Genomic DNA, 25,714 nt, shown 5'->3' with positions numbered 1-25,714 from the left:
TAAATCCCTCTCCATGCCCTTTCCACCGAGGTGTTCCATTATTAAGCTACACAGGTATTTCTTATAATTCTCACTCCTCCTAGCCATAGGCTATATAGGCTGCTACACACACACGCACACACACACACACACACACACACACAGTTAATACCTAGTATGGGTGAAATGTGAAGAAATAGGCCTTTTCGGTGGTGCCCATAGCTCAGTGAGTAGGGCGCCGGCCACGTACACCGAGGCTGGTGGGTTCAAACCTGGCCTGGGCCTGCTAAACAACAACAACACTGCAACCAAAAAATAGCCAGGCATGTAGCGGGTGTCTGTAGTCCCAGCTACTCAGGAGGCTGAGGCAAGAGAATCGCTTAAGCCCAAGAGTTAGAGGTTGCTATGAGCTGTGACGCCATGGCACTCTACCAAGAGTGACATAGTGAGACTGTCTCAAAAAAAGAAAAGAAAAGAAATAGGCCTTTTTCAACACTTCTGATGGGAAGATGAGCAAATGGGCACATTCTTGTGAATGATGGAATTGCCCTTATCAAAAGCCATAATTATAAATGTGTCTCCTGAATGAATGGATTTTATTTCCTCAGGACAGAGTCCCAGAAGTAAGATTAATGGCCAAGATTCCCTTCTGGGATATTCATCCCAGCATGGTTTATAATCAAGCAGAGTCAAACACAGGAAAAAATCTCTGCTCAAAGGAGTAAGTAAATTGTGTCTATTCATACAACACAGCAAATAGTGTGGCCCTGAGAAGCTGTAGGAGGCTGTCATGACCACAGCTACATGCGGCTCTCACTATATGCCCTATTTATAGTACATATCACATAGACGATATCACTATATCGTACATGTAACATGTCAGTAGAAATCATATATCACTATACCGTATATATCATAAAATCTATCACAATCATACACCTTGTATCACATATAAAATATTATCATTGGCTTGGCGCCGGTAGCACAGTGGTTATGGCACCAGCCACATACCCTGAGGCTGGCGTGTTCGAACCTGGCCCGGGGTAGCTAAACAACAATGACAACTGCAACACAAAATAGCCAGGCATTCTGGTGGGCACTTGTAGTCCCAGCTACTCAGGAGGCTGAGGCAAGAGAATTGCTTAAGCCCAAGAGTTTGAGGTTGTTGTGAGCTGTGACGACACAGCACTCTACCAAGGGTGACATAGTGAGACTCTGTCTCAAAAAAATAAAATAGGGGGCGGCGCCTGTGGCTCAGTCGGTGGGGCACTGGCCCCATATACCGAGGGTGGTGGGTTTGAGCCCGGCCCCGGCTGAACTGCAACCAAAAAATAGCCGGGCATTGTGGCAGGCGCCTGTAGTCCCAGCTACTTGGGAGGCTGAGACAAGAGAATCGCTTAAGCCTAGGAGTTGGAGGTTGCTGTGAGCTGTATGATGCCATGGCAGTCTACCAAGGGCCATAAAGTGAAACTCTGTCTCTACAAAAAAATAAATAAATAAATAAAATAGGGTGGCACCTGTGGCTCAAAGGAGTAGGGCGCCAGCCCCATATGCCAGAGGTGGCAGGTTCAAACCCAGCCCCGGCCAAAAACTGCAAAAAATAAAATATTATCATTATACATCTGTATCACTGTGAGTAATACAACACAAGGTACTATATCTTAATATCATATACGATATATCACTGAATATAATATATAGTATATATCACCATTTAAGTACCTGGAAGATTCCCAGAAATAGGACCTATTATTGTTGTTTTTTTGAAAGCTCCTAGAATGCTAGGAGCTGTGGCTCAGTCGGTAAGGCGCCGGGTGGCGGGTTCAAACCCAGCCCTGGCCAAACTGCAGCCAAAAATAGCTGGGCGTTGTGGCGGGTGCCTGTAGTCCCAGCTACTCGGGAGGCTGAGGCAAGAGAATCGCTTAAGCCCAGGAGTTGGAGGTTGCTGTGAGCTGTGTGAGGCCACGGCACTCTACTGAGGGCCATAAAGTGAGACTCTGTCTCTACAAAAAAAAAAAAAGAAAGAAAGAAAGAAAGCTCCTAGAATGATTTGAGTAATGCATTGTTAAAAAGCAAACTATGGGCTCGGCGCCTGTGGCTCAAGCAGCTAAGGCTCCAGCCACATACACATGAACTGGCGGGTTCAAATCCAGCCTGGGCCTGCCAAAACAACAATGATGGCTGCAACCAAAACATAGCCGTGCATTGTGGCAGGTGCCTATAGTCCCATCTACTTGGGAGGCGGAGGCAGGAGAATCGCTTGAGCCCAGGAGTTGGAGGTTGCTGTGAGCTGGGATACCATAGCACTCTACCCAGGGTGATAGCTTGAGGCTCTGTCTCAAAAAAAAAAAAAAAGAAAGGATAGCCGGGCGTTGTGGTGGGCGCCTGTAGTCCCAGCTGCTCGGGAGGCTGAGGCAAGAGAATCACATAAGCCCAAGAGCTGGAGGTTGCTGTGAGCCATGTGACGCCACGGCACTCTACCGAGGGCAGTAAAGTGAGACTCTGTCTCTACAAAAAAAAAAAAAAGAAAGAAAGAAAGCAAACTATGAAGGCTTGGCACCTGTGGCTCAAGCTGCTAAGGCGCCAGCCACATACACCTGAGCTGGTGGGTTCAAATCCAGCCTGGGCCCGCCAAACAACAATGACAGCTGCAACCAAAAAACAGCCAGGCGTTGTAGCGGGCGCCTGAAGTCCCAGCTACTTGGGAGGTAGAGGCAGGAGAATCTCTTGAGCCTAGGAGGTTGAGGTTGCTATGAGCGGTGATGCCACAGCACTCTATCCAGGGCAACAGCTTGAGGCTCTGTCTCAAAAAAAAACAAAAAGCAAACTATGAAATATATATAATACCCTACCCTTTTTGTAAAAAAAAAATAAAAGAAGAAGGGCGGTGCCTGCGGCTCAGTGAGTAGAGTGCCGGCCCCATATGCCGAGGGTGGCGGGTTCAAACCCAGCCCCGGCCAAATTGCAACAAAAAAAAAAATAGCCGGGCGTTGTGGCAGGCGCCTGTAGTCCCAGCTGCTCGGGAGGCTGAGGCAAGAGAATCGCGTAATCAAGAGTTAGAGGTTGCTGTGAGCTGTGTGATGCCACGGCACTCTACCTGAGGGCGGTATGTGAGACTCTGTCTCTACAAAAAAAAAAAAAAGAGAAAAAAAAAAATAAAAGAAGAAAAACACACATGTATTCTCTTATATTTGCATAAAATGTCTCTAACAGGAGACGCCAGAAACTAGAAACACTACTTGTCCCTGAAGAAGGGGGTTGGGAGGCTGGGGCCCAGGAGAGGAAGACTTCTCACTGGCCCCTTGTGAATCTGAAGCCCTCAGAACATAATACCTACTCAAAAAACAATATTTTTATTTTTTAATTTTTCATGGTTTTGAGACAAAGCCTTACTTTGTCTCCCTCCATAGAGGGCCGTAGCGTCATAGCCCACAGCAACCTCAAATTCTTGGGCTCAAGCAATTCTCTTGCCTCAGCCTCCTGAGTAGATGGCACTACACATGCCCACCACAATGCCTGGCTAGGCAGATCTCGAACCTGTGACCTCAGGTGATCCAGTCGCCTCGGTCTCCCAGATTATAGGCATGAGCTACCACGCCCGGCCTTAAAGAACAATATTTTTTAAAAAGAAAACAAAACTCTTGGTACAAAGTAAACCCTCCGTTATTGAAAGCTTATATAATAGTATGATGAAGATAATGATGGGGAGGAATGTATTGTTGTTTCATCAAATCCTCATCTTCCCAGAGGGAGCAGCTACTCTGGGAGCCACGTGACCTACTTAGGAGGCTGCCCACCGTCTTGCAGTGGCCTCTGGTGTCTCCTCTCATCCGGTACTGAGGGAAGAACTTGTCCCTTGAGAACTACCAAGGACTCAGCCTCAGGGGATGGTAAGAAACAGCTCTCATTCCTTCACCCAGCAGGGAGAGGTGCAGCGGGTGGAATACCCCTCCAGGCATCTGCAAACTTTTTAAAGAAGGGGCCAATTCACTGTCCCTCAGACCGTTGGAGGGCGATATAGTTAAAAAAAAAAAAAAAAAAAACTATGAACAAATTCCTACACACACTGCACATGTCTTATTTTGAAGTAAAAAAAATGAAACAGGAACAAATACAATCACACCGCCTCATGTGGCCCGTGGGCCGCAGTTTGAGGACCCCTGCAGTCTTCTCCTTTCAGCATCACTATCTACAAAAGGCTAAAAGCCTTTGTGGCTGATCCACACGGCTGTGGATCAGCCGTGTCACTGATCTGGGCAGGATTTAACATGTGGGCTCTTACAATGCAGTTTAATAACTGCTTCCAAGTGTTGGGCCCAGGTACCACATGGCCTCAACTCCCTCTTGCCTTCCTGGGCAGCAGCGAGCCTTAGGCAGAGAAAGTGAACCTGTGGCTGTTCTCATGGAAGGCAAAGGTGAGCCCTGGGCTGTGGCTGTATGACTGTTAGCCACCAATGAGGACCTAGCTGCCAAGTGCACGCACAGTAGCTTCTATCAGACCTTTGCGCAACCAGTCTCTTGCCGTCAGTCAGGGCTCAGCTTAAGTGTCACCTCCTCCAGGAAGCTGCCTTGACTGCTTCCCAATCACTCTGTTTTATTTTCTTCCAAGCCCGACTATCATCTGAAATGCTCTTCTTAGAAGGCAACTATACCTCCACGCTCAGAACAGAGTCCTGCATCCAGGAGGCATTCACTAATTTTTTGTTTTTTTTTTTTTGTACAGACAGAGCTCACTTTACAGCCTTCGGTAGAGTGCCATGAAGTCACCGGACTCACAGCAACCTCTAGCTTTTGGGCTTCCGCGATTCTCCTGCCTCAGCCTCCAGAGCAGCAGGGACTACAGGCGCCCGCCACAACACCAGGCTATTTTTTGGTTGCAGTTCAGCCGGGGGTGGGTTTGAAACCGCCACCCTCGGTATATGGGGCCTGCGCTCTACTCACTGAGCCACAGGCGCCGCCCCTCTTTTTTTTTTTTTTTTTTTTTTTTTGAGACAGAGCCTCAAGCTGTCGCCCTGGGTAGAGTGCCATGGCGTCACAGCTCACAGCAACCTCCAACTCCTGGGCTCAAGCGATTCTCCTGCCTCGGCCTCCCAAGTAGCTGGGACTACAGGTGCCCACCACAACGCCCGGCTATTTTTTGGTCGCAGCTGTCATTGTTGTAATATTTCTTAAATAAATAGAACCGAACAAGCAAGACTTCACGCCTCTCTGCCCCTCCACAAAAGGAAAGATAAAGAAAGAAGAGAGGGCTCAGGACTGGGGAAGAGGATGGAGCCAGAATCACACACAGACACAGACCCAGCCTGTTCGCCACTCGCCAGCTGAGTGACTCTTTCAAAATGCAAACTCAGGAAGTTTCTCGGCCCGACCTTATTGCCTTCTCCACATCACTGAGAGTAACATTTAGAACTCCTGCGCTCCCCACGGCTGCTACTCACTCCTACCCCACTCCACCCCAGCCATGGGCCCTCCGGGCTCTCCCACCAACGTGCCAACCCTTCCCCCACCTCAGGGCCTTTGCATAGGCTATGCCCCCCTTGGAATTCGCTCTTCCAGGTGCATCAGCACGGCTCATCTTCTCTTCTTCAGGTTTTTGCTCAATTCTGTGTGTGTGTTTCCATCTAGAACACTCATTTTTCTTTTCTCCAACCATTTTTTAAAAGGGGCAGATTGTAGAAACCAAGGCACATAGGGACCAGCTAAAAAAAAATTCTAGAAGTCTGAAAAAGATGGAAACTTTGAAGAAAGCACAATAGCAGTTTAAAAACACACATATGGGGGCACAGGGTATTTGGAAGCCAGGGAAATTTATCCTGTGAGGCTGCAGGGGCAGAATGGGCTCCAGAAGTGGGAATTCTGAGGCCAGTTCCGAACTTGTCCTCCAAAACCACCGAGAGTGGATGGTCTGATTATCCTACATCAGCTTAAAAATGTCTTCCCTGACCTTCAAGGCTGCCCTGACCCTCCCATAGCTCTAATCAGCACCTGACCCCCATCTGCTGCCTTGCAGCTTGTAGAACGTAAACTCCACACAGGTGAAATGAGGATCTTCTACTCTTGTTCCCAGGCGCCTAAAGCTGAAGTGTCCCTGACCCATCACGGGTGCTCAATAATAACGACTGTTCCTTTTTTGGAGACAGAGTCTCACTCTATCACCCTGGGTAGAGTGCCATGTATCACAGCTCACATTAACCTCAAACTCTTGGACTCAAATGACTGTCTTGCCTCAGCCTCCTAAGTAGCTGGGACTACAGGCACCCTCCACAATGCCAGGCTAGTTTTGCTATTTTTAGTAGAGATGTGTCTTGCTCTTGCTCAGGCTGGTCTGGAACTCCGAAGCTCAAGTGATCCACCGACCTCAGCCTCCCACAGTGCTGGGATTACAGGTGGGAGCCACCGCACCTGGGCCTAAGTAACAATGACATTATAAGAAACATGAATCCCAAACGGCGCCTGTGGCTCAGTGGGTAGGGCACCGGCCCCATATACTGAGGGTGGTGGGTTCGGCCCCTGCCAAACTGCAACAAAAAAATAGCCAGGCATTGTGGCCGACGCCTGTAGTCCCAGCTACTTGGGAGGCTGAGGCAAGAGAATCACCTAAGCCCAAGAGGTGGAGGTTCTGTGAGCTGTGAAACCATAGCACTCCACCGAGGGTGACAAAGTGAGACTGTCTCTAAAATAAAAGAAAGAAAAAAGAAAGAAAGAAACATGAATCCAGCTGGGCATTGTGGCTCACGCCTACACCTGTAATCTCAGCATTATGGGAGGCTGAGGAAGAATTGCTTGAGCTCAGGAGTTTGAGACTTGCCTGAGTGAGAGTGAGACCCCAACTCCTAAAAACATGAAAAACTGGCTTGGCGCCTGTGGCTCAAGCGGCTAAGACACAGCCACATACTCCTGAGCTGGCGGGTTCAAATCCAGCCCGGGCCCGCCACACAACAATGACAGCTGCAACCCAAAATAAATAAATAAATAAATAAATAAATAGCCAAGCACTGTGGCGGGAGCCTGTAGTCCCAGCTACTTGGGAGGCAGAGACAGGAGACTCGCTTGAGCCCAGACGTTGGAGGTTGCTGTGAGCTGTGATGCCATAGCACTCTACCCAGGGTGACAGCTTGAGGCTCTGTCTCAAAAAAAAAAAAAATGAAAAACCCAGCTGGCACCACAGTGCGCACCTTTAATCCCAGCAGCTTCGGGAGGCTGAGGCAGCAAGATGCCCTTAGCCTGAGTCTGAGGTTGCAGCGAGCTATGACGCCATTGCACTCTCTGCTCAGAGCATAAGGTGGGACTCTGCCTCAACAACAACAACAAAAACAAAAACATGAATCCAGCACTCCTGATCCGCCACAGAACCTGCAAGACTGCTCTCCTCTGTACAGTGAGGAAAATGATACTCAGCCCTGCGCCCTTCTATGGGTCCAAATAGAATAAAATTGCAGGACGTGTGGCGCCTTGGGAAGGCCCTTTTTCTCTGGGCCTCATTATCTCCATCTGCAAAATTACATGATCAGACCAGTTAATCTCCAAGGTTCTGACAGTCTAGCATGCTTCGGGGGAAAGAAAAGGGTGCTGCTTATGTGATTCTGACACAGGCCTTCCCCCAGAAGAGATACCCTGTGTACACCGGCTGAGCTTAGGAAAGCAGAGGACAAAATGCCTTGGTGGTTTGGCCCTGAACTCTGAAGAGGATCCAGAGAAGGGCTGTTTGTAGGAACCACCCCAAGGACCTCACCCAGCCCCAGTTCAGGCCTGAGGTTCAACATGGGTCTCACTGAGCATCTCCAAAGTAATAGGTGCTGAGCTAGTCAGTGCATGGTGGGCCCTGGAGAGCAGACCAGACATGGGCCTTGCCCTCAGGAGCTCAGTTAGGGTCTGCTGGAGGAACCACAAAGATGAACCCCAGTATCTCCAAGGTCTTGGTGATTCCTGTATGCAGTAGGAACCCACAAGCAGAACGTGACCAGGAGAAGATATCGGGACACAGAGCAAGTCACACCCCTCTGCAAAATGGATGCAACTCAATACAGTTTTCGAACTAAAATACAGGCTGGGTGCAGTGGCTCACGTCTGTAATCCTAGCACTCTGGGAGGCCCAAGACAGGTAGATGGCTTAAGCTTAAGAGCCCGAGACCAGCCTGAGCAAGAGCAGACCCTGTCACTACTAAAAATAGAAAAACAAGCTGGGCATCATGGTGGGTAACTATGGTCCCAGTTACTCAGGAGGCTGAGGCAAGAGGAACTCTTGAGCCCAAGAGTTTGAACTTGCTGTGAGCTGTGATGCCACTGCACTCTACCCAGGGTGACAGAGTGAGATTCTGTTAAAAAAAAAAAAACCTGAACTAGAAGATACCAGAAGGCAGGGATTCCTAAACTCAGCTCATGGTCAAGATCATCAAGAGAAATTTGTTTTTAATAAAATACAAATTCCTGAATCCTTTGCCTAAAATTTCTGATTCCATAGGTCAAGGCCAAGAGAAGGGCATCGTACATCATCCTTCCAGTGCCTATGATAACTTGCTCAGAGAAGATACCCAGTGGTATCCAGTTAAAATAAATAAGCAGAAGGCAGGGGAAAGGGGGATCTCAGAGTTTCGGGTTTGCTTTGGACAGAGATGCTGGAGTCATCCTTGAGAAGCTGACTTCCTCTGGAAACATGAGGTCAAGGGCTAGTGCAGGAAAAGGCACCACATGTCTGTCGTCATTAAGGGGAGACAGTGGGAGATTACATTTCATTTAACAGGGAAGAGCCCCACATTGGCAGATGGACCTGGCCTGGATGGCTGTACCATAGAGGAAGTTCTCTCATGAAGAAAGAACTTCACATAAAAAAAAAAAAAAAGGGACCCACAGACAGATCAATGGGAAGCAAATAATAAGGCAAAAAGTTTACTTACCTGAGGGTCCTGGGGCTGCCCCACAAACTGGGTGGCTCAAAACAACAGCAGTGTATTGCCTCACAGTTCTAGAGGCCATGATTCCTAAATCCCAGTGTCAGCAGGGCCACGCACCCTCTCAAATCTGGAGGGGGGACTCCTTCCTTTCCGCTCTCGGCTTCCAGTGGTGGCTGGCAATCCTTGACATTTCTTGGTGTACAGCTGTGTCACTTCAGACTCCACTCTGTCGTCACATGGCATTTTCCCTCCTATCTCTCGTCTTCTCATAAGGACATGCTCATACTCGATTAGGGCCCACCCTGACAGTATGGCCTCATCTTAAATACCCACAACAACCATATTTCTAAATAAGGGGCATTCTAGGGTGCTAGGAGTTAGGATTTGAACTTGTCTTTTGGGGGGACGTAATTCAACCTTCAACACCTATGAAGTTTCAAATGCTTTCAAGCCTCATCAAGAATCAGAGGCCAAAGGGTCCTCAGCCTACCCAGCTCTCACATTCTCTGTGAGGGTCATTCCTGAAGGCTGAGATCTCCTTGGAAAATGTTGAGAAGCCACAAGTAACACTACATGTCTTTAATAAAAACAGCACTAAGATTATTTGAGCTTGTAAATATTCTTAACAAAGCTGTTCCCTGGACAAGTCCCTGGAATTATGCATTTCAACCTTAATTGGTCTCCAGGTTTTTCTTCTACCCATCTCTGCCATCAAGTTGTTATCTACAAGAAACTGAGAAATTAGTGTTTATGACTATGCCAAAAACAATTGAGCCTCCGTGAAACTATGGGCTCTAATGTGATAGTCATTTTTAAAAATCATAAGGTCAAGTTAGTGTCTACAAAAGATCATGTTCCATGCACGTTACTAACAAAGACTGTCAAGGTGTGATTTGCCTTGTACCAGGATGGGCCCTGGGCATGATGGCAGCTGGGCTGGCAAACCCAGGAAGCAGTAAGGTTTGGAGGGCTCCAAGTAAGCACAAGCCTCCCAGGGTAGTGACCTGAAGATGTCAGAGAGGGAAATAAGGACTGTTGTCAGTTAGAAGAGAAATGCAGGTATATACCAAGATCTGAAAAAGGTTAAGTCAACAATTACCACTATCGTCCAAGAGCAACACCAGCTCTTGGGAAAAGCATATATAAGCATTGCAGCATTGCTATGTCGAAAGTAAGCCTTCCTGTACCTGCAGCAGAGGGGAAACCCCTTACCACCCACTGAGCTCAGCTGGCTGGAGAAGACTCTGCTAAGGGTCAATGCTCTACCTACCACCTGTGAAAACCTCAGACTGTTCTTCCCACTGGGGCCAATGGCAGCTACTTCAAAGGTCTCCACTTACTTACAAAGAAAGGCAAATTAAACTGCCACGTCATGACACCACTCTACATATAGCTACAAAAGAAAAAGATTGGAGAAATACTCAAAGTCCTCAGAAATAACAGCAACCTCTTCAGCCAGCCAACATCTCCTCAGGGAAGAGGCTCCCCAGGGAAGAGGCTCCCAAAACCCAGCCACTGCCAGGCAGTGAGAGAAATTTCTCTTTGTTTCCCAATCATCCACGGCCCTTTCTTGGCTTTTAACTCAAATCCAGGAAATTTTGGTCTCCTAGCTCATTTCAACAGGAGGTTTCCAAAAACAGGAGACCTTGATATTTCTCCAAGTGAGAAACATACTAACCATCCCTTTCCTAACCCACAACTTAAAATGTGCATTCACAGAGCGGCGCCTGTGGCTCAGTTGGTAGGGTACCAGCCCCATATACCAAGGGTGGCGGGTTCAAACCCAGCCCCGGCTGAACTGCAAACCAAAAAAAAAAAAAAAGCTGGGCGTTGTGGCGGGCGCCTGTAGTCCCAGCTACTAGGGAGGCTGAGGCAAAAGAATTGCTTCAGCCCAGGAGTTGGAGGTTGCTGTGAGCTGTGTGATGCCATGGCACTTTACCGAGGGCAATAAAGTGAGACTCTGTCCCTACAAAAAAAAAATGTGCACTCACGGACAGTAAGACGATCATAAGCTGCTATCGACAACTCTCTGACCTTTCAGAGGACCCCCAGGTGTACCCTTCATGGGGCAGGAAGGTATCTTCCAGGTGCAAGGTGCCTAGATGGCCAAGTCTCCTGTCTCCAGATAGACCATCCTGCTGAAAAGCCTCTCCCATAAACAGACTTCCAGACAGCGTGTGCTTCCTACACCTGACCGGGTCTTTCAATGCAAACAGCAGAAGCAGTATCTTCATTGTGACATCACCAGCCTTTACAACCAGCGTGCAACGATGCCACAGGCCGAAGGGTGATCCTCAATAACATGGGGCTTGAAACAAATCTGCCCCAGCCCATAAGAAGCAAAGGTTTCCCAACCTGATGCCAACCTGGGGTAGGGCCCCCTTCTTTCATAAGCAAGCAAGAGGTTGGTGGAAAACCTGCAAGGGACTTGTTTCAGTAGGATCCTCTTGAAGGTACTGGGTTTGCCACGGCACCAGCTCAGAAGAAAACCTGTTGTTACTGGGCATCCGACCCAAAGCACCCAGTGGTGTCCTTCGGGCTGCCAGTGGGAGCAAGGCTGAAAGAGAGGCAAGCACACAGTCAGGCAGCAAGAGCCCTGCTGTGACTCACTCCAATCCTTGGTTGACTCTGGGGCCTTTCCAGAACATTGTCTTTGCACTGTAATTTGGCACAGCTCCTAAAAGCCAGACTCTTGTCCAAAAGTAAGATAGAGGTAAGAAAACGCAGTCCTTTCTCCTCTAGCCCTTTGCCCCTCTAACTTCCTCCTAACACCCACTATTCACAAGTCTTGATTGGGAAATAACTGTCAACCTCAGACCTCTTTTTCGCTGCTCTAATGCAAAGCAATTGTGAGCTTGACACATCAACCAGATAAATCCAGCTTAATGGGAACATTCAGTGGCCAAGGACAAGCTGCCAAGAGCAAAGTATTAAGCTGGCAGAGTTTAAATTACTTAAGAACATCTAATGCCAACATTAAGTCAGGAATTGCTCAGCATTTGGTGGAGAATTATGAATTAAGGATTATATGACTAGAGTCAAGCAGTGGCCTTATCCAATGTAGAAAATCCTATGGCTCCACTTCCCTTTGAAGCCTGGCCACACACACCAAACTACAAACATATCACTTCCTGGAGGACATGCCAGGCCACTTCAAGTTGAAATCAAGTACCCACAGTGTACATCCAAGATCCTTGCAAACATCCAGCGAGCCCATAACCCCTGCCAGACTCCTCTGCTCTAAGTATTGTATGACCAAGACCTGATCTCTGATTCACCCCGCAGCCGGGCAATCTGACCTGGGTAGAAGAGCACCATCATGCTTCCAAAGATGGAGAATTTTGATTAGTTGAAAACACTGCTATCCCACACTTCATTGCTTGCATTTGATTGAACACTTAGTCCTCCTAAAGAATATCTGCCCATGAATTCCTGCAATCATTTCATTTTTATTTGGAGCAGCATACGGTATTGTGATGGTGACACAGTCAAGTTGCTGTTCTCAATGGCATCCTTCCACAAAACACTGCTTCCAAAATATGAGGCCCTTTCCATGTCAATAAAGCCATCCCTTGCACATTTCCTAACACCCCTGGGGTGGGGAGGATGACTCCCTGTGCAGCTGAGAGACACTCATGATAGTGAAAGAACCCGGGGCAGTTGAACAGTCTTGGTAGGGAGAGAAAATGAAACTTGCTTCGGCTGCCGAGTCTGTTAACTAAACTCTACTCGAGCCACAAGTTAGCTCTGCACCTTTCAAAAACTCAAGTTATAACCAGACTTTCACATATTCTATCCAGAATACTTTTATTGTACAGGTATCATACACACAACAATTACTGGGGGAACATTTACAGGTATGGAGTTCAATTCCAAATCTTCACTCCACCCACACACACTGCACACTCATCTCAGGGTTTACCCCAACAGGAACAAGACACGTTATTGCTTTCTGAACAGAGAGCTTCAATTAAATAGAATCTTCCATTCCAAAAACAGCATCCTCCTAATTCTTAATACCCTGTGTACATATGAATAAAACCTTAAGATGTGCTATAGATTACCCCAACACCGTTCAAAGTTTAATATTAAAATCGAATCCCATTTCTCAAAAAGTCATAAGAAGTGCACCAGTATTTACAGACCCCATTAAATTATGCATAAATAAAATCTGTACACTCAACGCACTGTTTCTCAAAATACAGAGCCTCCACGGGGACTTGGGGACGACAGGCAGCAAACAAAATGCTTCATGCCTACCCTTTTCAAGTTTACTCAAAACATCTGAAATAAATATTCAAATAAAGCTTCAATACCTTAAAGGATCATGTCATTTTAAAGAGTCTCCTACTTAAGGAGTTAACTTTCAAAGTTAAAAAAAAAAAAAGAAAAGAAAAAAAAATCAGCAGGCTTTGTTTCTACAAGTTTGCTAAAACCAGAAGGGCCCCTTTGAACACGGGTTTTAAAGTGTGTCAGATACCTCCTATTAAATAATTGCTAAACAGACAGAACCTTTGCCTCCTACTGGAGGATTTAATCTCCAAAAGAAGCTGGATAAATACTTTTTCTTTAGGTAAATATCCTCAACATAAAAACCAGCCGTTGCCTTAACACTGAAAAAAAGTTATGTTTGATCTGGAGCACATGTAGCAGCTGGGGCTACAGGTGCCTGCCACAACACCCAGCTAATTTTAGAGAAGAGGTCTTGCTCAGGCTGGTCTCAAACTCCTGAGCTCAGGTGAGCCACAAGCCTCAGCCTCCCAGAGTGCTGGGATTTCAGGCATGAGCCATGCCTGGCCTCGATTTGACACTGACATTTCAATGACTTAAGTGTGTGTGTATTCTTTTTGTTGTTAGCCCAGAGAATTTATGTTAAAAGGTTCTAGAACTTATAGCACCACTTTCAGAGAAAAGAATAGGGTTTTAAAAAAACAAAAAAGTTTAATGAGTAAAAGAACCAGTACTTGTCACCTTCAGATAACGTTCAAAGTTAGAAGACACTGCAGAGCTAGAGAAACAACTAAGGAATCCAGGAGGGCGTGCAAGACCATCGCTGCCAATCCAGAATCCAGAAACCAAGGGAGGCCTTTTTAATAGTAAGGTAGATAAAAAACTTCCCCCGGGCCAAGGGTTGAGAGGATTTCCTTCCTGACTCTCAGGTCCTTTGTTCATCCCTAATTTTATTTCCTGTGCTTCTCCATCTTCTCCAGGGTTTTGTTAGAATCCGCTGGACTCTGATCTCCGGGGTTCATGTAGGATTTGTCTATGGTTATCAGGGCTTCTTTGATGTAGTTCTGCAGGGCAGACACAGCAGCACAGATGGCCTGGCTGCCAAACCCGTGGGTGATCAGGCTGAAGTGAGACAAGCAGTTCTGTATGTTGGTCTCCAGGACTGGGGTGGGCCTGCTGTTTCCGTTGGGCGTCCGGTCTTGATTGAGAAGGTCTGTGAATTCCTTACACACTTGCCTGTAAACACAAATCAATGGACCCCAGTTGAGTTTTCTCTAGCTAGCGTTTTACAGAACAAATCACCCAGATGACAACACCTGGAAGGTAGTCAGAATCCCTTGCCTTAACCAAGGAGGGACAATTTTGACTAGTACTGATACCCAACTGCTGCACTTAGCCCCCGTTATGCATCAGGCCTAGAGTTAAGCTCTTTTCACAATCTTATTAATCCTCATAGCAATTAGAAGAGATAACAGGATTATCTCTATCTACCCCAGTCTACTGGCCAAGGTCACCAGGACTGGTTAAAGTGGGGGCAGGATTCCAATCCTTGAGGTGAAGTTCATCTGGGTCCATACTTAGGTTCCAATAAACCAATTTTGTCAGGACTCCAGAGAAACACATCCTCCTACCCCGAAACTCTCACCCTTCACATAGGCCGGTACATTGTACTCTCTTTTGCCCGATTTCCTGACTTGACTAGTTCAGCTTCATTTACCATGATTTTAAAATCATCTTATTGTTGGTTTCTATGAGAAATTCCACAGCTGTGCTAAGTAGCTTAATTTGCCCACATATCTGCCACACATCCACCCTGATCCTCACATCTCAAAAACAGTCTTGCTATCAGGAGGTGGAAGACACACATATCTCTTTACTGGATGTGACAAAACAAATCTGTTTTCAACACAGCTTTGTAAGATAAGCAACAATAATGAAAGGATAGCTCAACTATTTTGAGCTGAATAACAAAGCAGCTCAAAAACACTCTTACTCTAAGCACTCTGAGCAACACACTTTTTTTGCTTTGTCTAAATCATACAAACAAGTGAATGCACCTGACTTTGTAAAAGCCATCTTCCTTGCCACTTTCTTTGGCTACACCCTAATTAATTTCATGATTTTTTTTTTTTTTTTGAGACAAGAGTTTCACTTGGTCGCCCTCGGTAGAGTGCCGTAGCGTCACAGCTCACAGCAACCTCCAACTCCTGGGCTTAGGCGGTTCTCTTGACACAATGCCCGGCTACTTTTTGTTGCAGTTTGGCCAGGCTGGGTTTGAACCCGCCACCCTGGGTATAAAGGGCTAGTGCCCTACTCACTGAGCCACAGGCACCGCCCCACGAATACTTCTTTTTTGAACCATAAGGACTGTGCCAGATCTTCAACTTCAGGGTCTGGTGTCCCGTAAGTCAAAGTCTGGATACTCACTGGGCCGCCAGCAGCATGTTCTTCCTCGCTGCCATCTCATTTCGTCCTCCAAGGTGGGGTCTGGTTAAATATTCTGCCACGGGTTTGCTAGGGAATTCAGCTTCACAGACATACGCAAAGTCCCGAGCCAAATGAACGGCTTCACCTGGAATTATCAGCAACAGGTTTGGGGATGACCGTGGTCACTGCAGGCAAACTGCCCCTTACCCCCTCAATTTGTCTCCTGGTTGCTTTGCATTCTGAACTGTAATCATCGACACAGAACAAATGATTCACTGATAGGTAGAACTTCCCGGCTCTACCCCAGGAAGACCAAGGGTGAAGACCATACAATGTGCACAATAAAGACCCTGAAATGTGTACAGTTGGCCCTCCCTCCATAAGTGGGTTCTGGGCCATCTGTGGATTCAACCAACCACAAATCAAAACATTCAGGGGAAAAAAAGGGATGGTTTTATCTATACTAAACATGTATTGACTTTTTCTAATCATTATTCTCTAAACAATGTAAATGTAACTATTTATCTTAAGTGACCTAGAGATGATTTAAAGCAGGGGTCCTCAAACTATGGCCCACGGGCCACATGCAGTGGTGTGATTCTATTTGTTCTTGTTTTGTTTTGTTTTACTTCAAAATAACATATGTGCAATGGGCATAGGAATTTGTTCATAGTTTGTTTTTTTTAACTATAGCCCAGCCCCTCCAATGGTCTGAGGGGCAGTGAACTGGCCCCCTGTTTAAAAAGTTTGAGGACCCCTGATTTAAAGTATGCAGGGGAGGGTTGGGTAAATTCCAAACTAAAGGGCACATTTGCACACTTCCTGGGTGAAGGGCACAACAACCACCGGGATCTTAACTTTACAAAAGGAAACTATATAACTTAATCGTATGTACCCCCATATCAATCTGAACTTTAAAAAAATTATACACAAAAAAAAATAAAGCATACAGGAGGACTGTGTACATTGCATGCGAATACAATACCATTTTATATAAGGCACTTGAGCATTCTCTGATTTTGCTATCTATGGGGTTCTGGAACTAATCCACTGTGGATACCAAGGGGCTGGACTTGAAAAACTTTTTTAAGGAGTCTCTTGCTCAACAAACTGATAATCAGACACACCACACTTTCTCTTAATGATAAATAATAGGATTATTGAGTGACATGGGACCATTTGAGGGCAAACATGTCTGACAAAAGCAAACTGGTCACTCCTCTTTACAGAAAGGTGATTAAGTCTTTGATACCTATGTTCTTTTTAAACTAGTATGTTCTACCTATTACTGAAGGAGGCAAATCTCTAGAATGTTTCTTTAAAAAAAGAAAAAGGAGTGGTCTTTTCCTATTGGAAATGAACATCAGGAGCTCCAACTGCCAACAGGAACACCCTCAGTTACTAGACGGCAGTGGGAGACAACCAGGGGGGTCACCTCCCACCAGAAAGGTGCCCTTCCTAGATCCAGGATGCAAGACAGGAGAGCCTTTCAAAAACCCAGATGGTGGAGGGGCCCCCTGGATTACTGCATCAGCAGACGGCCATTGTTCCAACACACACTTTCTCATTCAACCACCCCTGCCTGGCTAGCAAGAAAGCCTACCAGTGGCACATTCATGCTCCCTGCACACAGAACCCACCATTCTCCATGCGGGACAGCTGGTCTCAGACAGGCAGCTCCTTTCTCCCTGCCCTGACCTCTACAGGCACTCGTAAAAAGGTAGAGCAGGGGTTCTGCCAAGTCTCTTTTTGCACCACAGTCACGCCATTAGACCAGGGAAAGAAAAATCTTCAAAAGATGGCATTGCTGCCTACCAGGAGCCCACTTCTCATTGGCTTCCCTAGCCCCTTGCAAAAGCCCAGCACCCTGTAGAGGGTGCAGACTGCCGAGAGGTTGGTGGAGGCTTTGGCTAAGCCTCTCAAGTGTTCAACTGTCTTTCTCTGAGCACTAACAATGTGCTTGTTTTGTTTTGTTTTTTAATTACTTTTTTTCCCAGCCCCTTGTAAAGGTTGTATTGCATTCTTGGCTACTTTCCAGGTTGGGGGAAGGGTCCCCCATTCAAGACACTGCAATGCCAAGTACTACTATCTTAGGACTCATCCATGGCCCAGGGGTTCTAATACTTTTTTCTTTTGAGGAGAGGACAGAAAGGAGAGAGTCGTGATTTGGGCCAACACACACTTTCTGGTCTTTATATACAAGGGCTTTTCTTTACTGACCATAATCCGAGTAATCCACAGCTATAAAATCCAGAAATAGCCCTTCTGCCCACCAAGAAGCACCCAGCTCTTTTAAAGTGCCACCAACTGACCTGTAGCAACTTTTTAACAGGAAATGTCAACACCCTTTTCATGTGATTTCTTAGAAAAACCATTTTCTTTTGTTTTGATTTATTCTATTTTCTTGTGGACTTTTATGTTTCCTTTCATCTTTCAGATGAACCATTAATTTGACAGTGATTTTTCTGGGGAATCCAGAACAGAATACTTGAACGGCAGATATTTACATGTTTACTTATTTGAGAAAATTATTGTCATTCATTGCAATGAACTTAGGACAACTCAAATGATGAACTGCTTTCATCTCTCTACTTGTGACTGATTTCCAGCTTTTCTATATAGAAGTATTTTTTTTTTTTTTTTTGTAGAGACAGAGTCTCACTTTATGGCCCTCGGTAGAGTGCCATGGCCTCACACAGCTCACAGCAACCTCCAACTCCTGGGCTTAAGCGATTCTCCTGCCTCAGCCTCCCGAGTAGCTGGGACTACAGGCGCCCGCCACAACGCCCGGCTACATATATAAGTATTAAAGGCACGGCACAAATTCACAACACAAAACGAAAACAAAACCCCACTGACCTTCTACTAAAGATGTCAGGAGAGTCACGTGAGCAGCTTTCCGTCTGCCGGCTGGAAGATTCAACCCAATCTTGTCCAACTTCTCCCGCAAGGACCGGCCTCCATTTTTTGATTTGGCTCTGAGTGAAAAACAAAAAATTGATTCTGGCTACTCTCAAGAAACCACACTTCAGAAATTCTAAATTCCTAGAATGCTGCTGTCAAACCTGAAATTCATCAATCAAAGACATCAAATATTCTAAGAACTATAATCAAAAGTGATATGGGTGTGGTTGGCTCATGCCTAATCTTAGATCTCTGGGAGGCCAACTATGATGGTCAAGACCAGCCTAAACAAAACAGACCACATCTCTACTAAAAAATTAAAGTTAGCCAGACATGGTGGTTGGGGCATGTAGTCCCAGCTACTCAGGAGGCTGAGGCAGGCATTGCTTGAACCGAGTTTGAAGTTGCTGTTAGCTAGGCTGATGCCAGGGCACTCTAGCCCAGGCAACAGAGTGAGACTGTCTTAAAAAAAAAAAAAAAAAAAGTGACAAGGTACACTCATTCAATTAATCCTTACAAAATTCAAAAATCAAAAACCTTTTCTTTAGCACCATCAACTTTTTTTTCTTTAAATCACAAAGCATCCTGAATGGTATCAGAGCAGACAAATATTCACTTATAAAAGTGCAGCAGCCCCACAGAAACTCCTGGGGGCAACAAAATCCACGGTGTATCCCCCCATCCTTCCTGCAAATGCTACCACTTCATTCGTGGAACTAAATTCTAACCAAATGATAACTTGTTAGCACTGTTTTAGCACTTCCTTCTTCATTTGGCACTTTCTAAAAGAAAAGAAATGAACTAAAATCTCTCTCGGAGCCAATTACAATTCAGTGTTAGGCATAAAGTTACATAAGTGTTAAAAATACCTCTCAGCCCTTTTTTATACTTTCACCTTCAACTACCCAGCCACCCTGTCCAGAATAGGTCCCCTGGTACCTTCTGAGAACACCTCCCAGTAATGAGGCATTTAAGCATTCAGGAGGGGACAATCGCCTCTGTACTTCAGCCACTGTTACTTTATATTTAGATGTGGAGCTTAACAGGGACAATCTTCCAGGGACTGAGCAGAAGACCTCACTAGGGTTCATCACGGCTCCCACCAGCTCCTTCTGACAAGGGAGGTTTAGAGGGTTCTTGGTCATCGAAATAGGACCTGTGAGTGAATGGAGGTTGGGACCATCAGTCGCGAGAGCCACGTCCAAGCAAAAGACCTTTTCAAAACCACTAACCCACAGCTGAAAAGAGAACTTTGGACAAATAACATTTCATGCTGGACCATAAATTCCAAGCAGACTTTGGTTTTTTAAAGCAATATTCTCTTTCAAGAAAAATCGAATCTGAAGTTCACAGGTTAACACCTTGGGAAGTTAATTAATCAAGATCCCAAGCTTGCAGGTTTTTTCATTTCCTAACCACTGCTGAAACTATTTAATTAGAATTTTTTTCCAGAAGCCTGCTTTAATGCTAAATAAATGGTGAGATTTTCTCACTCAAGGATTACCCCCAAACCACAGGACATATTCAGATCTTCTGCCAAAACCCTTCAATGCAACTGATCACAGTAAACTTAAAAATATAAAACAACCCATTCTGTCAAAAGCTTACTGAAAAATCTATTTTCTAGACTTTTCTTCAAAATCCATCTCCCCAATCTATTTAAGCAATTCAAGTAACAACCTTTAGATCCATTACATTTCACCAAAAAAAAAAGAAAAAAAAGGCAGGCTAGTAATCCTATCAGTATGTAACTTAATTTCATGATTCACTCACTCATCAAGTAATCCAATTTTCCAAATCCCCCCTCCCTAATCCTGCACACTCCAACCTGACAGATCACTCCAGCTGTTAATTCAGTAGGCCAAACAGTTTCAAAACTTTTCTTGCATTCAGAATTAAAAATCTTTTCCCACAACCACGTCTGAAATTAAAAATAAAAATCGCAACTCATTCCACCATTAAAACTGTCACAGAACCAACACCTCAACTATGGTATTTGCGTCTCCCCCCCTCCCCCAAATTAAATCAGCCTTAACTCGCTCTGAAAAACTTTCTCCAACATTGTAAAACTGTCTCCGGAGTAACATTTTCTCAGTAGTGAACTAGGCAGTAACAAATCCGGGGATTAAGAGACAACTCAAGAATTCCCTTGAGAATTCTTCAGAAATTCCCTCCTCTCACTCCTAAAAACCTTACCTGTGTCCCCACCGACACCCCCCATCACAAATGTCCCACGTTCGCCACCAAATACCCCCACCTAGCAAGTCCAGGTTGCGTGTGGCCAGAGGAAAGAAAATGATTATTTACCTTTGCGAATAACAGTCTGATCATGCAGCAGCAAATGCTGGTCTTCGACATTCTGCGGGGGCAAATGACAAAATTTCCTCTAAGTACGGAAAGCCTGGAGGGGCCAGGGATGGGGAGGAAAGGAGGGGCAAACAGGTCCTTGCGGAGGCGCGGCGCTGCTCACCTGCACCTCCTCCATCTGGTGCGCCATGTCGTGCAGCCCCAGGTTCTCCGCCAGCCCCGCGGCGTCCAGGGCGTGCGCGTGCGGCAGCAGCAGGTCGGAGCGGCGGTAGGCATCCCTGCGGGCGCTCACCGCACCGCCCTCCAGTCCGGAGAGGTGGGGCAGCAGGCCGGCCGGGCGCCCATGGTGCGAGGGCAGGCCCGCTCCCTCCTGGCTCTGGCGGCCTGGCCAGGCCTGCTGCTGGCTGCCGGCGGGCGCGGGCTGGTGCAGGGGGTTGATGGCCGCAGCGTATGCCTCCCCAAGATGCGAGTAGGGGTCGGCCGACTGCGAGTAAGCCAGCTGCTGGTAGGGCGGTGGAAAGTAAGGTGGCGGCTGGTATTCGGCGACTCCAGTGTGGGAGAGTGGCGGTGCGGGGCTGTAGAGGTGCTGCCCGGCCGAGGAGAGGTGGGGGATTCGCGGGTTCCCATTGCTGCTCGCGTCGTGGCGATCCTGGGGAAGGAAAATGGGAAACCCCGTTAGGGCGAAACCCCGCTACCGCGAACCGGCCGGCAGCGCCGGGCTGCGCGGCGCGCCCCGGGGACGCCGCCCTGGCCTACCCGCGGGGCTCGTGCCCGAGTCGGAAAGCACCCGGGGGCAATGGGCCTGGGGGATTTCGTTGTAAACCTCCAGCCCGCGAAGGAAAAGCCAACGAAAGACCTGGGGGAACGAGTCCTCAAAGCTCGGCGGCGAAGGTCTGGGTGCTCGGACGCCGGAGGCGTTCAGACGCGCCAAGCCCCAATCCCAGGTGTTGTGCCGGGAAAAACGCGAGCCCGGACCGGAGGAATAGGTCGGCCTGAAGCGCCCTCCGCGCAGATCGCGGTCGCTCACCAGCCCGCACATGCTGGAGCCGCGCGGCGAGAGGAGCCCGGCGAGGAACCGGCGCGGATAAAGAGCACAGCGAGGTAAGTGCGCATCTCCCCCGCCCCAGGGGCCCTCCCGTCCACGCCCTTGGGACAAAGACCTCCGGGCGGGTGGTGCTCCCAGGCAGTGCCTGCCACCCGGCGCCGCCCGGGAGGCTGCAGAGGGAATCTGATGCGGCTCGGGCTGCCCTCCCTGCTAACCGTGCCCTGCACGGCTGTCCGTGTCCCCACACATCGGGGCGCAGAGTGTGAATGCTGCAGGGCCTTCAAAATTGGGCAGCCTCGCCTGCGTATGTCCCCCTTGCCCCAAGCCTGCCCGACTTAACTTCTAAACGCCTTGCCTCCTTCTGCCCAGGGGGTCACACGGGTGGGTAGCCGGAACCAGGAGCTACATGGCACTGTCGCCCCCTAGCGGAAGTGCCAGACTCTGCAAGCAGGGGCAGCCCCTGGAGGTCTCCGAGGCGCCGCGAGCTCCAGCGTCTCAGCGGCTCGGGCTCCCCTCTCCAAGCGCCCTGGAGCTCGCCTCCGCCGCCTGCGTCTTCTTCCTCTTCCCGCTCGCCGCCTCCCTCCCTCCCACTCTCCGAAACTCTAGCTCAACCTGTCAGACAGGCTGGAGCACTCGGGAGCGCTTACGGCCCCATCTGGCCTCGCCCCCCCAACACTCCCAGCCCCCATTTCTCTTGAAAGCCAAACTTCAGTTGTTTTCGTGCTTTCCCGAGGAGGTAGCGGGGCAGGTGACAAGCCCGTCTCGGAGCAGACTCCGCTAAGGTGTCGCCGACAGGTAGCCTCATTTGACCCCTTTGGACAGAGATTTCGTGCGTAAAAGCCACGTCTAAGGGTTGAAGACTGGGCGCTCTTCCGAGAAAACGGGAAGAAAGGCTGTTTGCTTCTTATGAAACCGACCGGTAAGCTCTCTGGGTGGATATGCCATTCTCCTCCCAGGCCTTGTTCCCGAGGGCTGGATATTTAAAGAGTAAAAGGCCCGATACAGGAAGGGGGGCCTGGAAAAAATGGACTAAGGGGTGTCCAAGTGGTTCCCGTCCCACCAACAGACCTCAGCTCCTGCACCCTGGTCCCTGACCTCGGTGCAGTGGCCCCGGCCTCCCGGACTGTCCTTGCCGGGCGGGGCTGCGCCCCTGCGCCCCAGCTCACCTCGCAGTCCTCTTCATACTTGACATTATCGGTTATTTTCCACAACATGGCGTCCGGCGTCCCCCAAAACAGTCGCCAGTTAAATCCAGGCTCCCCCCACCCCCCGAGCGGTAAATCCAAAATCGGGGTCACGGTGACCAGGCGTGTGCCGCTGCCCCGGCCGCGCGCGGGCCTTGCTGGCCTGGTCACTGGACGCGCATCGGCGTCTCTGAGAGCGTAGATGCTCCCGCCGCAAGTGTAGAGGCCGCTGCCTAGGACCGGGAAAGCCGCGCCCGAACTGTGCGTCCCGGCAATAGCCGGGAGACCCGAGCGCTTAATGAGAAGGAAATTATCATAACTCCTCCCCGGGGGCCCGCGCGAAGGCCCCGGCGCCGGGCGGGGCCGCCCCCAGCCAGTCCCAGCCTCGCTCCGCCCCTACCCTGGCCTGGCGCCGCGCCCAGCCCCACGCTTCCAGGGGCCAGCAGGCGAGTCAGTGGGCGGTACCTCGTTGACAGCCTCAGACCTGCGAAGCCTGCGTACCCCGACGAGCCTGCCTGCTGCTACCCCCACCTTGCACACACCTGAGATTGGCAAAGCTGAGGATTGGGATTCAAGTAACGAAGAGCCTCTCTTTCGCCTAAAGAGGCTTCACCTTATTTTCCAAAAGACGGATGACACCTAGAGTTAAGAAACTCCCCTTTCGGCAGGTGTCTGAACAGCTGGGGGAGGGGGGCCTCCCCTTATCTGCTAACAACACGTACCCTCCCCATCCATGGTCAGAGACTGAGATCTGGCAGCGGGAGCCCTAACCCGCCACAAAGGCCCCCCTCTTCCCTCTGCCGGAACTGCACGATCCCGGCCCCTGGGAGGGAGGGGAGGAAGAAAGGCCTTCTAGGGAGTTTGCCCCAAGCACCGCGGAGGCAGCAGACCGTTCTACTGGCCCTGAAGTCGGGGACATCGGCGTCTCGCCGCTGTCGCCCGAAGCTGCATCCCGCAGGGCTGACTGCGACCGGGGGCACCAGTGCTCCCTGGCCCAGCCCACTACCCTGCCTTGCCCTGGGGAGCGCAGGCTAGACAGCTGCCTCCCGGCGAGCCGGTCACTCAGAAACCTCAACTCAGCCTGGGAAACAAGGGTCGGGCAGAGACTAAACCAAGACAGCCGCGGGGCAGGGGAGTGAGGGGCGCAGAGAGGCCGCGGCTGGAGATGTGGACACCCCCTTTCCACAGGTGGAGGCAGAAAACGGAACCTTCCATGTAAACGCAGCCGCCCCGCCCCCACCTGTGTACTTGCCAGTCAGACTCGAAAGCAGAATGCCCTGTTGATTTAAAAAAATTAAACGAAATCCATTGGCCCAATTATTATGCAGTAATTGCTCTCTTCATTGTACGCACAAAGTTGGTAAACTTTCAAGGGCAAATTTTTTGGGGACGTCCCAACTGGCTCGCCGGGCTGAATTTTAACATTGACGGGACTGGAGAAGGGGGGCTTTTTATTTGATATCGAACCCGATTTTGCAATAATCAATACCTATCGGTACTGCACCCTCAACCCAGAGTGGACTTGACCCTCCCCGCCATTCACAGAATGGTGGGGTTAACGGCCTCCCTGTTTCTCCCCGGGTTTGTTTGAAGGTTAGCAGTTATTTACACCCAAATGGGCCTAAAAGAAATAACTGAAATAAAAATAGCCATCTTCCCTTAGAGAGCAGCCAGATCCGAGGTGATTTTCTGATGAGACGGGAGAACAAAATCTGGAAGTTGAAATCACTGGGACTTCGGGTCAAGCATGTCTTCGGGGGGCTTTGCGCTAAGCACCGAGGACAGTGTGTGTGTGTATATTACATAGATACATATTATATATATACATATATATATTTTTTTTTTAATAGAGGCAGTCTCACTTTATCGTCATCGGTAGAGTGCCGTGGCGTCACAGGTCACAGCAACCTCCAACTCCTGGGCTTCGGTGATTCTCTTGCCTCAGCCTCCCGAGTAGCTGGGACTATAGCCCGGCTACTTTTTGTTGCAGTTCGGCCAGGACCGGGTTCGAACCCGCCACCCACGGTATATGGGGCCGATGCCCTACCCACAGAGCCCACAGGCGCAGCCCGAGGACAGTGTATTTTTAAACACAAAACTCTGACAGCTCGCTTTCAAAACACAAGGTCTACAGTAAATAAAATTAAGAAATAACTGCGGAAGCAGCGTTCCCGGTATTATTAAGGGAGGGGGACACCTGGACGGACGCAAAAATCGAACGCGGGCCACAGGGGTCCCAGGCTCTCGCGAGAGGGAGGTTGCGGCGCCTCCTTCGGGAGCGTCGGACTCCCTGGAGGGTGACGCTGAGCTCTCTAATACCGGGCCTTCTAGCCCTAGGTTTTATTCCAAGACTCAGTCCGGGGTGCAACTTGAGCAAGTTGCCGCGTCTGTGGCGGCAACTTTATCCCCCGCAGGCTGGGGCCAGGAGGTGCACACCCCTCACCCCAAGCCCTGGCTGTCCTTCCTTCTTGCAGCAGCTCCTACCGATGCTGCCCGGAGGAACCGAGATTCCTCATTGCCCGGGAGCGTCTCCAGAGGAGGGGAAGGGAGCCAATGAGCACGAAGGGTCCGTGCTCCGCCACTTGGGGAGCTCCCAAGGATCCAGAGGCTTCGGATTAGCTTGACAAGGCCATTCATTCCTGAAGTATAGCCCTGGACCGTGGCGCTGGTCTCTCTACAAGGGACACGCCCTCAAATAGAGGGCAACCTCCGCGCACCGGAGAGGAAACAAATGGAATAAATCCTCG

The 25,714-nt window shown here is 48.7% G+C and overlaps 1 protein-coding gene across 1 annotated transcript; it reads right to left on the bottom strand.

Annotated features, from left to right (window-relative positions):
* Positions 1–12,656: 12,656 nt before the first annotated feature.
* On the bottom strand, positions 12,657–23,445 carry TFAP2C (transcription factor AP-2 gamma). Its single transcript, XM_053574051.1, has 7 exons — positions 22,950–23,445; positions 20,902–21,387; positions 20,739–20,790; positions 19,371–19,587; positions 18,387–18,505; positions 15,528–15,672; positions 12,657–14,336 (listed from the first exon to the last, which is right to left on the bottom strand). Exons 1-7 carry the CDS (start codon positions 22,995–22,997, stop codon positions 14,051–14,053), a joined length of 1,353 nt encoding a protein of 450 aa, XP_053430026.1. The 5' UTR covers positions 22,998–23,445; the 3' UTR covers positions 12,657–14,050.
* Positions 23,446–25,714: the final 2,269 nt, after the last annotated feature.

This window comes from Nycticebus coucang, chromosome 21, assembly GCF_027406575.1.
Source record: "Nycticebus coucang isolate mNycCou1 chromosome 21, mNycCou1.pri, whole genome shotgun sequence".
Classification (NCBI taxonomy): domain Eukaryota; kingdom Metazoa; phylum Chordata; class Mammalia; order Primates; family Lorisidae; genus Nycticebus; species Nycticebus coucang.
The sequence above is the reverse complement of the archived record's forward strand: the minus strand, read 5'-3'. Positions and strand labels throughout refer to the sequence as shown.